Source organism: Macrotis lagotis, chromosome 4, assembly GCF_037893015.1.
Source record: "Macrotis lagotis isolate mMagLag1 chromosome 4, bilby.v1.9.chrom.fasta, whole genome shotgun sequence".
NCBI lineage: Eukaryota > Metazoa > Chordata > Mammalia > Peramelemorphia > Peramelidae > Macrotis > Macrotis lagotis.
The window spans coordinates 63548797-63563801 of record NC_133661.1 but is presented as its reverse complement, the minus strand read 5'-3'; the positions used below and the strand labels follow the sequence as shown (position 1 = coordinate 63563801).

Sequence of the window (15005 nt, the reverse complement as noted above, 5' to 3'; positions counted from 1 at the left end):
CTTTACTTTTTAATAGATGAGAACACTGAGGCCCAGGAAAGCTAAATATTTCTCTCTACTCTGCTAGTTCTTAGGAGTATTTTTTTAATGACACCTCTCCAAGGAACATACTGTTCAAAATTGTTTAACCTTCCTGAAATGCCAAGTGGGCATGTTTTGTCAGACAGAACTATCAACAAGTTCTACCAGGAAAGACATTCTATTTTGGTTTATTCAGAACTTGTTCAAGAGTGACTTTTTGTCTTTGTCTATACAAGAGACAGTTCTTAGAAGGGATTTCCCCTAGAAATGGTAAAGGGACTGGAAAGTGAGAGAGTAACTCCAAAGTTCATTTTATCTCCTCATGAGCCCATCTTACTTTAGCAGATGGCATATAGGCTGGTATTTGTGACTGCTTAGTGGCAAAGACCACTGATCATGGAGTTAGGAAGAACTAAAGCCAGATCCAGCCCCAGTCAGTACTCCTGACTGAGTCCTTATCTTCTGTCTGCCTCAATTTTCTAAATCACAAAATAGGGATAATAACCAGAGTATTGTGAAGTTCAAATGAGATAATATTTGTAAAGGCCTTAGCAGATCCTTAATGAATGCTTGTTTCTATCTTATGACACCTATGCAGCTCTATGGCTCTGTATGTGAGTACATGAGTTTGTGTGTGTGTGTGTGTGTGTGTGTGTGTGTGTGTGTGTGTGTGTGTGTGTGTATTGATGTGTATGGGAAGGTGGGCGGGAGTGTTCTGTTGCACACAGGTGTTAGAGTCTCTATTTGATCATCATCTGGCAGTGTGGATATTTCAGGAAGTCTCTGACTATTGCAGTGAGGCAGAAAGACATAGTCTGCTGCTCTGCAAGGTGCTTGTTACTTTAATCCAGAGGACTTTTTAATCACCTTTTTTTCATGCATTGTAGCTCCTTCTGTTTCTGTCCCACAGGCTCCTCCTTTTTTTAAAAATAAGGTTGATATATTTTGTTGTTACATCACCATCATTTCTAGAAACACTACCATCCCTCAGGAATTGAACCCCCTCTTGTAACTTAGGGAAACAGTTAAGAAAAACCACCGAACAGGGTGACATTTTCTACTGAGAGAATCATAAACCTAGAATTGGAATGGGCCCAGAGATCATTTAGCCCTATTCCTTCATTTTACAGTTGAAGAAACTAAGACCCTTTAAAAAGGTAAGTTACTATTCCAAGGCAAAACAATGTCCACTTGGCATTTCAGGAAGGCTAAATAATTTGAAAAGTATATTCCTTGGAGATTGTCATAAAAAAGATATACTCCAAAGAATTAGCAGAGTAGAGAGAAATATTTCCTTTTAATATTATTAATTAATTGTCAGAGGGCACATTTGAGCTAAAGAAGGTAAGTACTTGAAAGAGTCAAAATCACAGACTAGAAAACTTAACCTGTCCAGTTTTGCAGGGTAAAGGGGTCCAAGAAAACAAGACCCAACATTTTAAAAATGAAATCAGGGTTATATGATTTGCTCAGTGTTACACAACTACTATTGCTTTGGAATTCAGGTCCTCTTGAATTCAGTGCTCTGTCTACTGTGCCACCTAGTTACCCCAGTTTTATTTGTTGTTATTTTTTCTGCCTCCAAAGCCAATTTTTTTACAATATTCTAATAGCAAAGAGGAGAGAAGTATAGTTAGATTTCATTATCTGTTCTCTGGAAGCAAGGTCCATAGTCACCCCCTCCCCAGTCCATTGACTGATTAATTCCCAAAGAATGGACCAGGTTTCCGCTGCTATTCTTTTCCCTAATTGTCCCATGTAGGTTACTCTTGAAAAGAAAGGTTCTGTTTTTGTATGTCCTATTGTTAGGCCCTTTGGAACCTATATCCATCATATCCACATAGAAAATTCATGGTTGGTATTAAATGTCTGAAAAGGTTCTGGCTGTTGGGATTTACCATGAGGGATTTTAGTCCATCATCAATTTGAGAAGGGAGTATCCCCTGGCCTTAATTCTGATTTACTCATATTGTTGGCATCCGTAGGTCACCTCTAGGATTATGCTCTTTATGGAGTTACTTACATTAGACTAGTTCTCAGTGTACAAAACATAACAATAACCAAGGAAGAAACAGCCTCTAGCTCTAAAATGACATTTTCCGGTTGATTAGGTGGAATTCCAGCCATGACAGATAGGACAAAGGGAGATTTTTTTTTCTGGGAGATTTATGTCATTTTAGGATCAAATGACTTAGTGATCTTTTTACTGTCCCATGCTATATAATCTCTACCTCCCCCCATCTCCCCTTATTACCTAAGTCCTAGGTGTTGTGCTAACCACTGAGGATGCAGGGAAAGGCAAAAAAACAGGCTCTACCCTCAAAGTTATAGAGCTAGTCAGTGAATGAGCTGAGACTGGAACCCAGGGCCTCTGTCTACCAAGTCAGTGCTATTTCATAAGGTCTTGAGTTCAAATTCCATCTCAGATATTTAATAGTTGTGTGACTTTGGGCAAAAGTCACTTAACTCTGTTTGCCTCAGTTCTTCATCTGTAAAATGAACTGGAGAGCAAAATGGCAAACTATTCCAGTATTTTGCCAAGAAAATCCTAAATGGGGTCAAGGAGAGTCAGATGCAATTAACTGGGAAGATGGGTGGCACAACGAAGAAAGCATAGGACCTGTAGTCAGGAGGATCTGAGTTCAAATCCAGCATCAGATCCTTCTTATCTGTATGACCTGAGCAAGTCATGTAGCCTTGATTGCATTGAAAAAGTGTTTTGCTTTTTCTTTTGGACCTCTTTATCTAGGTTACATTTTCTATTCTGTGACTTTGAATCTTTCAAGCTCTTACCTTCCTTTTTTGGGGTTTACAGCAGGTAGATGGGAACAAGAACGACAACAAACAACAAAACTGTGTTGTCTTCCTTTTGGTGATTACCTTCAATATATCTTGGATATCTTGGTTGTTCATGGTTGTGTACTTGTTGTAGCCCATTAAAGTGTGGGCTGCTTGAGGGTGCAGCCTGTTTTCTTCCTTTCCTTGCATCCACAATACTTAGCACAGGGCCTAGGACTTGGGTAATAAAAGGACCTTAATAAATGTTTTTTGACTAACTAGCTACTGTTTTCAGTATTGCAAAGCATTTTACAAATATGATCTCATTTTATCTTCACCTTGGAGAGAAGGAACTATTATTACCGCACATTGTTTTTGCAAATTTCTTGGTTTGGGTTAGTTTTCAGTTGTGCTTGACTTTTTCTTAGATAAATGAGTAAGAGAAAAGGTATTTCCCTGAAGATATAAATGAGAAAAAATATAAAATTTAAAAATAGGAACTCTAGCTTGGGTTAGGAATTGAGCTAGCTCAACCTAGCTCTCCTATGAAATGTGTATCCGCTCATATTGACTTTTCTTCCCCCATAGGCTTTGACTTCAAGACCTGCAATGTGCTTGTAGCCCTGGAACAGCAGTCTCCAGATATTGCCCAATGTGTCCATTTAGACAGAAATGAAGAAGATGTTGGTGCTGGAGACCAGGTGACAAAGCATTATTCACCTTAGTTAAGTCATGATCTAATCTCAGTCAATTGCTCAATTGCAGGGAAGAAATGGTCTCCGTTTTTAGGATTTCTCAATTCTTTGGATTGCTGACCTTTTGATATTGAATGGTGTTGTCTTTTACTGTGCTTTTATTTCTATCCAGTTACAAATTGTGGGACCAGAGCGGTTTGTTACAGGATCACCAACAACCCTTCTTGCTCTTTATCCCCTTATCCCTATCTCTTCAGATAAAATTCTCTTATTGATTGCCAAGCTGCCAAAGGACTTAGGAAGAATCTTCAAGCTTTGTACTGGAAGATATTACTCTTTCTCTTTCTAAGTTCTCATTAATTTATCTCAAAGAAGGATTGACTTCCTATAAGGTATTTGTAGTTGGTTGGATGGCAATTAAATATGAATATCTTCTGATGGACAGAAAATGCTGAGAGAGTAATCATAACTAAAGTAAAATCAGCTTAATAAGTATTAAAAGACCAGAATCACTAACAAAGTCTCATGTTATACATAATACATATACATATATGTATTTATGTATGTATTTGACGAACCATCCATCAAACATAGGATTCAGGGGGTGTGCTGAAGCCAGCACCTCCTAGTTCCTGAGAATCAGTTTTCAGTGAGCATTTGAACCTTTTTAATCTTCAAATGTTACAAATCAGGGCTTGATTCATTTTTGATTGATTGATTAGACATAAGAGAGTGCTGCAGAAAATTTTAGCAGTGCAGATTAAACTAAAAATGTTCCATGTATACATTTTTCCCCCAGAGAACTGGTTGCTAAATATTTACCAGCACACTTTTTTATTATAGCACGTGAAAAACTCATATGATATATATGATCTCTATTTAGAGAAGGCAGTGTGGTACAATAGGATGCCTGTTGGAGTTAAAAGGGACCTAAATTCGAATCTTGCTTAGATATTTATTAACTGGATAATCATCGAAAGTTACTTAGTCTCCCTGAGACTCAGTTTCTTTTTCTACAACATTAACACATATCTTAGAGTTGTGAGGAACAAATGAGACAATGTATATAAAATGCTTCCCAAAGCTTAATTCATACATAAGTATAAGCTTATATTATTATGAGAATTAACATGACATAGTATATAGAAGAGTCAACTTACAGGAAGACCTGGGTCTTGTATTCCTGCCTATGTAACCCTGGGTAAGTCACTTAATTTCTCAGAACTTTAGACAACTCTCTAAGACTCTACATTGAGGGGTGGCTAGGTGGTTCAGTGGTTAAAGCACTGGCCCTGGAGTCAGGAGTACCTGGGTTCAAATCCAGTCTCAAACACTTAATAATTACCTAGCTGTGTGGCCTTGGGCAAGCCACTTAACCCCATTTGCCTTGCAAAAAAAAACTTTAAAAAAAGGCCCTACATTGAAGAGAAGATGCCAACCTGCATTGACCATTTATCTTTAATAGAATAGGAGAAGAATAAACAAATGGTTTAATTAAGAGGAGACATTTCAGTCTAAAAGTAACTTATTTTGAATCATAAATTAGATCAAATCCAGTATTCATATATTTGATATCATTTCTAGGATAAATCTTCAGATGATATGTTGTGGTCACTGAAATCTAATACAGGGCTGTGAACAGCCTTATCTGTAATTGTGGGATTATTAGGAGACTGAGAAGGAATAGTCAGTCTGATAGGAGAAAGATCAGAAGAAAGCTATGCCAGCAAGAACCAAGAAGGAAGAGACTCTTTAAGGGATAAGGTCAGCAGAACCAGACATTGCAGAGAACACAAGAAGAAAGGAGAACTGAGAAGAGGAACCTTGATAAAGCAAACGAATGATCTTTGATGACCTTGCCAGTGTAGTTTTGATAGAATGAGGGAATCAGAAACCAGATTACAAAGGGTTGAGAAGTGCCTGAGAGATGAAATGTGGAGACAATGAGAATAAAAAAAGCTTTTTTCTTTCTTAAAGTCTGACTGTGATCAAAAAGAGAGATAGATGGGTGAAGATCTATTTAAAAAAAATAATGGAAAAAAAAACCAACCCATGCATTTTCTTCTTTTAGTCTGAACTCTGGATATTTGTTATATAATATATTTAGTTCTAAAAGCATAAATGAGAAGAGATGGAGACATAATGTCTCAGCAAAATACTGTAAAGAAAACTGCTTCCCAACTGGTAGTGAGTCAGATTTGTAAAATTTAAATTAAAATGGAATGCAATTGAGCAGCTTCCAAGTGTAAGCTAGAGGTTGCTCAACAGGGCTGTGAGTCTCTAGCTGAATTATAGAGCTAGGTAAATGGTACACACTTGTCTTGAATTTCTTCCTTGGAATCCTCTTTCTTAGACTCATAACTAATCCATGACTATTTATTGTGTTTCAAGTTAATCGAATTCTCATTCTTCTCATGGATAATGGACCTTAATGTCAAATTTTAAAAAAAATTCCTTTTGTAATTTTATTAGAAAACAAAATAAGCATTTCTCAAGTCTAATGGAAATTCAGAATCTATAAAGGTCAGCTTTGAGAGTTAAAGTACAAGTTTAAAGAGTTCAAATGTTGTGGTCTGCAAATTTTTTTTTTTTTGGTCTTCATCTGCACCTATGTGCTTAGAAATGACTCTAAATTTAAATTTGAGTGGTTTGAGACTGATTGAATTCCTGTTTTTTGAAATGAACGATCTCCTCTTTTAATGAGCTGTTAAGTCAGCTTAACATGTCTGTTAAGTTAGCAATTATCTTCTTTTTTTATCCAGCTATTAACCACACTTTATATTTAAATGAACTTATGCCTCTCTGAGAGTGAGCTCTTTGTCACTTAAGATAAAGGGGGACATTTTGGCATGACTTGTTAAGGAACCTGAGAGAAGTTAGCCCCTGAAATAAGGAGACATGGCAGCATAAAGTTGAGACACTAAAATGTTCTTTGTCCTCTCACTTTCTTCTTTTTTTGTTCATGCAGGGTTTGATGTTTGGCTACGCAACAGATGAGACAGAAGAATGTATGCCTCTCACTATTATACTTGCTCATAAACTCAATGCTCGGATGGCAGATCTGAGACGCACGGGTGTTCTTCCCTGGTTAAGACCTGACTCTAAAACTCAGGTGAGTCTTTCTTTGATTCTCTTAGAGGATCACTGAAGAAAAAACTCAATAACCTCTGACTCTCCTTAAAGTTTGTTCCTTGACAGGTCAAAAATGGCATACTCAGAGACTCAAAGATGAATACTTAATCTCTTTTCATTATGAAATTAACAATTATATCCAATCACGACCATTTCAATTCCCAAAGAACAATAGAGAACTGACCCTGTAGGTTGGGGACACTCAAGTGGGGGCAGTAGATGGGGTAGGTGTGGTAATTACTGTGTCAGAGTCCTTGTGATGGAGTTGTACCAGAACACCCTAGAAAATATAAGAATGAGAAACAGCTATAGAATGATGGGGCATTATTAGAGCATCTTCAACCACGGTCAGTGCCAGTCACAATACTAGTAGTAGTAGTAGTAGTGGTGGTAGTAATAGCAGTAGTAGTAGTAGTAGTAGTAGTAGCAGCAGGAGCAGCAGCAGCAGCAGCAGTGGTAGTTATATTATTACCACCACCACTACTACTACTACTACTATTATTATTATTACTTCTGCCTCTACTACTACTTCTACCACTACCACTATTACTACTACTACTACTACCACTGCTACTGCTATTACTACTGCTATTACTACTACTACTGCTACTGCTACTACTACTGCAACTACTACTACTACACTACTACTGCTACTGCTACTACAACTACTACTACAACTGCTACTGCTACTACTACTACTACTGCTACTGCTACTACTACTACCACTGCTACTGCTACTACTACTACTATTACTACTACTACCACTGTTACTGCTACTACTATTACTACTACTACTACTGCTACTGCTACTGCTACTACTACTACTATTACTACTACTACCACTGCTACTGCTACTACTACTACCACTGCTACTACTACTACTATTACTACTACTACCACTGCTACTGCTACTACTATTACTACTACTACCACTGCTACTGCTACTACTACTGCTACTACTACTACTGCTACTGTTACTACTACTGCTACTACTACTACTGCTGCTACTACTACTGCTACTACTACTACTGCTACTGCTACTACTGCAACTACTACTACCACTGCTACTACTACTACTACTACTGCTACTGCTACTACTACTACTGCAACTACTACTACTATTACTACTACTACCACTGCTACTGCTACTACTACTACTACTACTACTGCTACTGCTACTACTACTACTGCAACTACTACTACTATTACTACTACTACCACTGCTACTGCTACTACTACTACTACTACTACTATTACTACTACTACCACTGCTACTGCTACTGCTACTACTACTGCTACTACTACTACAACTACTACTACTACTACTACTACTACTACTACTACTGCTGCTGCTGCTGCTCCCATTACTACTCCTACTCCTACTATTACTGCTGCTGCTACTATTGCATCATGGTTTCACACCTAGCAAATATCAGAGACAGGAGTCAAATTTAGTCAATTTACTAATCCCAGGTCCAATGTTCTTATCTTCTATGCCATGTGCTCTACAGCAAAGTTAAATGTTTATTAAAAAGTCCATAACTACTACTACTACTACTACTATTACTACCACTACTACCATTACTACTACTACTACTACTACTACTACTACTACTACTACTACTACTACTACTACTACTAAATAGCATTTATGTGGAATCTTTTAAGCACTTTGTATATATATATATATATCTGTAAACACACACACACACACACACATATATATATACATATATATATATATATATATATATTATTTTACTTGATCCTCAAGTAAACAACTCTGAAATGTAGAAACTATTATTATGCCCATTTTATAGGTGAAGCTGAGGGAGGTTAAGTGATGTACTCAGTGTCATGGTGCTAGTAAGTTTCTGAGAGAAGATTTCAACTCAGGTCTACCTGGTGAAAAGTCCTGAGTTCTAGCTATTAAACTAAACTTGCTACCACCTGGAGGAGAAGGGTGGAACAGGGAGAGATGAGTCTTAAGAGAAGGGTAGGACTCTCATTTTATGGATGGGTTAAGGGATAGATAGCAAGGAATTATGAGCAGAGGGCACTTTGCCTCTGTTTGGGTGTTGCTGCATTGAGTTTCAAGGAGCCAGGGCAGGAGAGGATTAGGAATCCCTCATTATAGGATCCTGATGATAGGATATAGGCCAAAAGTGGCTCCCTGCTGTCACAGTGGCATTTAACTTGCAGAGGAGATGAGACAGGCATGGTTCCCTGTGGCTAGAGTAGCATTAAACACCTCCAAAGGATTATTGTACAGTGTCTCATAGGCCAACAGAAGCAGAGGACCAAGAGTGTCTGGAATGACTGCCTGGGGAATCATTGCGCCTCTCATTGCCACATGATGTTAAGACCAGAGAATTCATAATCACTAATTCCAGTTTCTTTTCTCCATCATAATTCTCCTTGACTTCTCTCTAGTACCTACTATTGACCACTTCTTTTTTAGGACTTTCTTTCTTTGGCCTCAATGATAGTGGTCTAGTCTTTTTTCTGACCATTTCTTTTTGTCTCCTTCCTTGGTTTTCTTTTCTCCTTCAAAACTTTATTAACCTCTGTAATTTTTTTAAGTCACATTCAAAATTTTGGTATTATCCTGGTTAACATTTTCTCCTTTCTTCTGAGATTCGATTAGTCACCAAATATTGGCAATTTCCTCTTTGATATGAGTCTTACATTCATTCCTTTATGTCACCATTCCCATTTTTAAGATCTCAGTCTTTACCAATTAACTTTCATATCATTTCAATAACTTGATAACCAATCTTCCTACAATTAATCTCACAGTTTACCAGGGAAGTTAGGTGGTACAATGCAAAAGACCTGAGTTTGAATCTTACCTTAGCTATGTGACCTTGAGCGAATCACTGAAGCATTTTCTTTTTTATTATATTTTTATTTTTGTACAAATGATGTTTTTATACATTACTAACATATTCTTGTATAAAAATAAATATAATACCCCCCCCAAAATATAGACCCTCATGAGCAATAAAGTAAAGGAAAGAGAAAAAATTTAAATTTAATTTAAAAAAATAATAATAGGGGTAGCTAGATGGTGTGGTGGGTAGAGCACTGGCCCTGGAGCCAGGAGCACCCGAGCTCAAATCGGGCTTCAGACACCCAACAATCACCCAACTGTGTGACGCTGGACAAGTCACCCCAACCCCATTGCACTGCAAAAACCAAAAATAGAATAAAATAAAATAAAATAATAATAATAATAATAAATGCGCTTCAGTCTGTGTTTCAACACCACCACATTCTTTATGATAAGTCCATCACAAAAGCTACTACTGAATCATTTTCTGTCTCACTTTCCTCATCTGTAAAATAAGGGATATAGTCTTTAAGATTACTTCAAGTTTTGAGTCTCTGAATCTATGTTTCCCTCAATTCATTTTGCCTCTAGCCATCAAATTAGATTCCCTAAAGTATGACTTTTCCTGAAGTAAAATTTCATATCTTTGCTCAAAACTTGTTAATAGTGCCCTATTTCCCATTAAATAAAGTTCACATGATTTAGTAAGACAATCAAGTTCTTAGGTAAGGAATCCTAAACCACTTTCCCAATATGTCGAGCTATTCCACATGATCCCTGTACTTTCTTTCTTGAACATGCTTTTTGTTGAAACCATTCTCTTTTCCTGAAGCATCTTCTATTCTCTTTTCTGTCTAATGAATTCTCACTCCACCTTCAGAGTTTAAGTCTTCATTTTTTTGTTGTTTCCTCCTCTGACCTGACCGGCCTAGATCTGTAACTTCTGCCTCTCTTGACTTGCTATACCATTTCTTCCATTTTAAGTATTTTTATATGCAATTTAAAAAAAAATAGAATAAATTTTTTAAAAAATCCATGGACAGAGTAAAAGCTTTTTGAGTAGCAAGGGTGCCCTTAAATTTCTTTTTAGCATCCATAGTACTTTGTCAAGAGTTTGGCATATTGTATTAATAAGTAAACACTTAAGATTTAATTTTATGCCCTAGCAGCAAGAGCTTAGCCACCTTGCCTCTAGGCAGAGTTTTGAGAGTGAACTTTTTTTTTTGAGAATGAGTTTTTTAATTGATTGATGTAATGAACATCAGTGTACATGGTGCTTAAAAAACACCAAAATGATGTTGACTTCTAGTTTCTTTAGACATATACATGAAATCTCAGTGAGAGATTGCATCAGAAGGAGATTTTTTTTTAAAAGGTAATTCTCAAGATCTTTCTCTTTCAGAGAGTAACATGGAGGGTAGAGATGGGGATAAGAAATTTTATTTTTTAATGTACCAAGTAAAATCAACAAACAGATGTTGTCTGATCTTACATATATATATATATATATATATATATATATATATATATAGATATAGATATTAAAATAGAATGGGATTCACAGGAAAAGGAAATTCTGAAACTAAGTTGTAAGGAAATGAACTGAATCACTCTAGTTTTCCTTATCTTGGGTGATGAATGGAAAATGAAATATACACTGGCAATACATTAAGTAAGATAGGATTACCCATTTTAATTGGGTAAGAGAGCAAATGACTTTCTTTGTCCTGTGATGAGAAATAGAATGTTCCAGGATCTAGAAAGGAAAGGGAGGTCAATCATTGACCCAAAGACAAGTTCCTTTGGATTTACACTTCCTTGATGACATGAAGGATCCACGTACCCATTTTTTTGGCCAAGTTTTGCAAAGTTTACTTGCCTTCCCAGTCAACTGAAACACTGCTGAATTACTATCCAGCATTTGTGCTAGTCTAGGTTGTTCTGAAAATTCTTGAAAGGGGATTTATTTTTCTCCCAGGCTCTTCTCCATTTAGAGATTAGACATTTGATAGTTGGACTTCTCTACCAATATTCCAGGTAACTCTCTGTGACCTCTTGCTTTGGTCCCATTCCCAAGGAGTTTTCATTTTCAATCAAGATTTTTTTTTGGTTAGTACAGGACTGAAGTCAAGAAGACAAGGTTGAAATGCTACCTCTAACAAAACCTACTGTCTGTGTGACTTTGGGTGAGTTTCTTAACCTCCCTAGGCCTTAATTTTCTCATCTGTAAAATATCTTGATGACATCTGTGGTTCCTTTCATCCCCAGAAATATGATTCTGTGATAAGTCTCTTTTTTTCAGTATTTTATTACTTATTATTGATGAACAGAGGAGAGCAAAGATAACTAAAGAGTTTGTTTAGTAATTTCAGATGTGTCCAACTCTTTGTTACTAATTTGGGATTTTCTTGGCAGAGATACTGGAGTAGTTAGTATGCCATTTCCTTTACCAGCTCATTTCACAGAGAAAGAAATTGAAACAAACAGGGTTAAATGACTTGCCCAAAGTTGCATAGCTAGTATCTAAGACTGGATTTAAACTCAAAACTGTCTTCCTGATTCCAAAATCAGCACTCTACGCACTATGTCACCTAAATATTCTTATGACTAAGACTATGCACAGGTTTTTTCACATGAAGATTGTAGTATTTGTATTATTCTTCATAATGACAGGTATTAATTATCTTTGTTTCCCTCTTCCCTCCTAACCCTACTTGCTTCAAGGGTCTAACAGAAAGCTCCCTAGAATCCTGAATTGTAGCATTGCAACTTAGTTACTTCTCTTCTGTTCAAAGAAGTTAATTTATTTTTATTTTTATTTTTATTTTATTTTTTATTTTTTTATTTATTTATATTTATTTATTTATTTATATTTATTTTATTAATTTATTTTTATTTTATTTTTCCAGACCATATTTCTTGGAGGACAAAGTTAGTAGTTATTTTCTTCATCTATCTATGAAATGGCCAGTAAATTAGGATTTAAAAGAATACCAGGTCTGTAAAGGATATACCTAGGTCCTTGGAATCAGAGATCTTCATCTGGAAGGCACTGTATGTAGTTTCTAATCCAACTCCCTAATTTTAGAGTTTAATTGAGGTCCAAAGGAGTGAAGTAATTTGCCCAAGGTCACAAAATTAGTATGCATCAGACCTGGGATTTAAATCCAGTTCTTCTGACTTTAGAATTGGTCTTCTTTTCCATTATATCAAGTCTCCTCAGGCATGTTGAGTTTTATGCATAAATCTACCTGAAAGCCCTAGGTTTTGGAGAATGTGTATTTGTCCTGCAGGAATTAAAGAGACCATGCAATCATATATTTAAATACCTTGGAGGCCATGCAGTACAGCTTCCTCATTGTACAGATGAGGAAATTGAGACCCACAGTGCTGAAGAAATCTCAGTGTTCATATTGAGAAATGCTCAAATATCACACAAATAGTAAGTTGTCAGATGAGGTTTCCAACCCAGGTCTTCTGCCTCCAGATCTAGCACTCTTTTAATAGGTTAATTCTTCTAAATCAGTCAGTGTTGGGGTTGGAATGGGGGAAACTTCCAATATATATTTGGTGAGTCAAAAGCCATTACTGAACCATGATATTAACCGCTTCCATCCTTGATCCAGACCTTGTGTCACCTCCTCCAGGAAGCCCCCTTGGTCAGTCTAGCCCTTCATGACCTCCTTTCCATAAGAAACATTCTAGTCCTTATAATCAATATGACATCATTGAGGAATTGCCTGTTGTTTTAGGCACATTCATCTTGCCTCTCTAGCTTTTTGAAGGCAGGGTTATTTTTTACTTGTGTCTCCTCTCTAGAGTCAATTAAGAGACTGAGCCAATACCTACCATTTGATTGTATTTCAGATGTCCTAAGCAGACTTTATGCTATAAATACCTCTTCCTTCTAGTATCTTTGCCTTGCATGGATAGCCCTGTAGATGAAAAGAATGGGATGAAAGCTATATTTTGAATGTCTCCAACTGAAGGCAATTGAAGGCATCAGAAGTAGGTGGGAGAGATGCCCTTTTTGGTATTGGAGACTACTAAAAGCTTAGTTGCAAAGTTTACTCTGATTATAACTAGGACAATGCTTTTAGAAGATTAAAAGGTGGGATAGAACATACTTCTCCTCTCCAATCCAAGTCATCGTCTTATCCCTATGGGAGGATATATTTCTTTCTTCAGCTGGTGAAGCTCTAATTCCTAGGAGTTGCTAGTGTGAAATATGCATGTTCTATTATCAGGGGTTTCTTTTCATGCCCAATTCTAGTCTGCAAGAAGGTTTCCTTCCTCAGAATCGTTTCCTGCTGGAGAATGGTAGAATTTGTCTCTTCTTCTATAACTAAGATATTCAGATAATGATGATTCAGAATTCATTTTTTTCTGTTCTTTTGCCCCTTCACCATGACTGACCCAGTTTTCCATCAATTCCATACCTGCCATATAGTGATGCTCACTCCTTGGGAACTATAGACATAGCTTTATGACCCAGAGTGCCTGAAAAATACAGAATATTTGGATTTGAAATATTAGGGGATGGTTAGGTATTCTGTTGAAGATATTCTCTGTAAAGATAGCTGAATGTATATATGGCAGAGGTAGATTCAGTCCTTGATTATAAAGTATACATGGGATACTTCAGGTATTAGAGAGTTGGAGTTAGTATTTCACCTATTAAATGCAATTTTCTATCTTACTTGGGACTCAATAGCAAAAGCCTTAAACTAGAAATACTACTAGAGGCCTAACAGAATGGGAGGAAAAAACCATCTGTTTTTATAATAATAATAATAATAATAATAATAATAATGATAATAATGATAGGGGCAGCTAGGTGAATAGAGTGAATGGAGAGCTAGGGATGGAGTCAGGAATTCATCTTCCTGACATCAAATCTGACCTCAGACAGTGAATAGCTATGAGACCCCAAGCACGTCACTTAAGCTTCTTTGCCTCACTTTCCTCATCTATAAAATAAATTGGGGAAGGAAATGGTAAACAACTCCATTGTCTTTGCCAAGAAAACCCCAGATGGGGTCATGAGGAGTCAGACATTACTGAAATGACTGAATGAAAACAAATTAATGATAATAATAATTCAAGTCATTTATGTGAATTGCTTTCCATTTGTGGCTAATTACATATAACTCTGTAGCAATTATTTGCCATTAAATATTTATCAAATGCATTTTTCTGTTTTTTTATTGTATCATAAAATTTATTCTCATATGTACCACTGTATTTTCCAAAGAGTCTCCCAGAGCCATGTTATTTAGTGAGGGCTTGCTAAATGCTGATTTAATTGAATTGAATTTATTCAGGGTGGTCCTATCTTTCAATGATACATATTAGAATTCATCCATTAACTTAGTGAGTTTGTATGCTTTTGTGACTTAATGTGGACAGAAATTTTGAAATCACTCTCTGCTTACTCACTTTGTGACAGTGGGTGAGTCACTTTAACTCTGCCTACCTTACTTTGTTCATCTGTAAAATGGAGATAATAACAGCCTCTTGTCTCCAGGGTTGTTGCATGGATAAAA

The 15005-nt window shown here is 36.5% G+C and overlaps 1 protein-coding gene across 1 annotated transcript in view; it reads left to right on the top strand.

Annotated features, from left to right (window-relative positions):
• MAT1A (methionine adenosyltransferase 1A) overlaps positions 1-15005 on the top strand; it is a 39825-nt gene that overhangs the window by 15434 nt on the left and 9386 nt on the right. Inside the window, exons 4-5 of the mRNA XM_074232990.1 lie at positions 3388-3500; positions 6463-6606. Of these exons, the coding sequence (XP_074089091.1) occupies positions 3388-3500; positions 6463-6606 (257 nt within the window). The remainder of the gene's footprint in view (positions 1-3387; positions 3501-6462; positions 6607-15005) is intronic.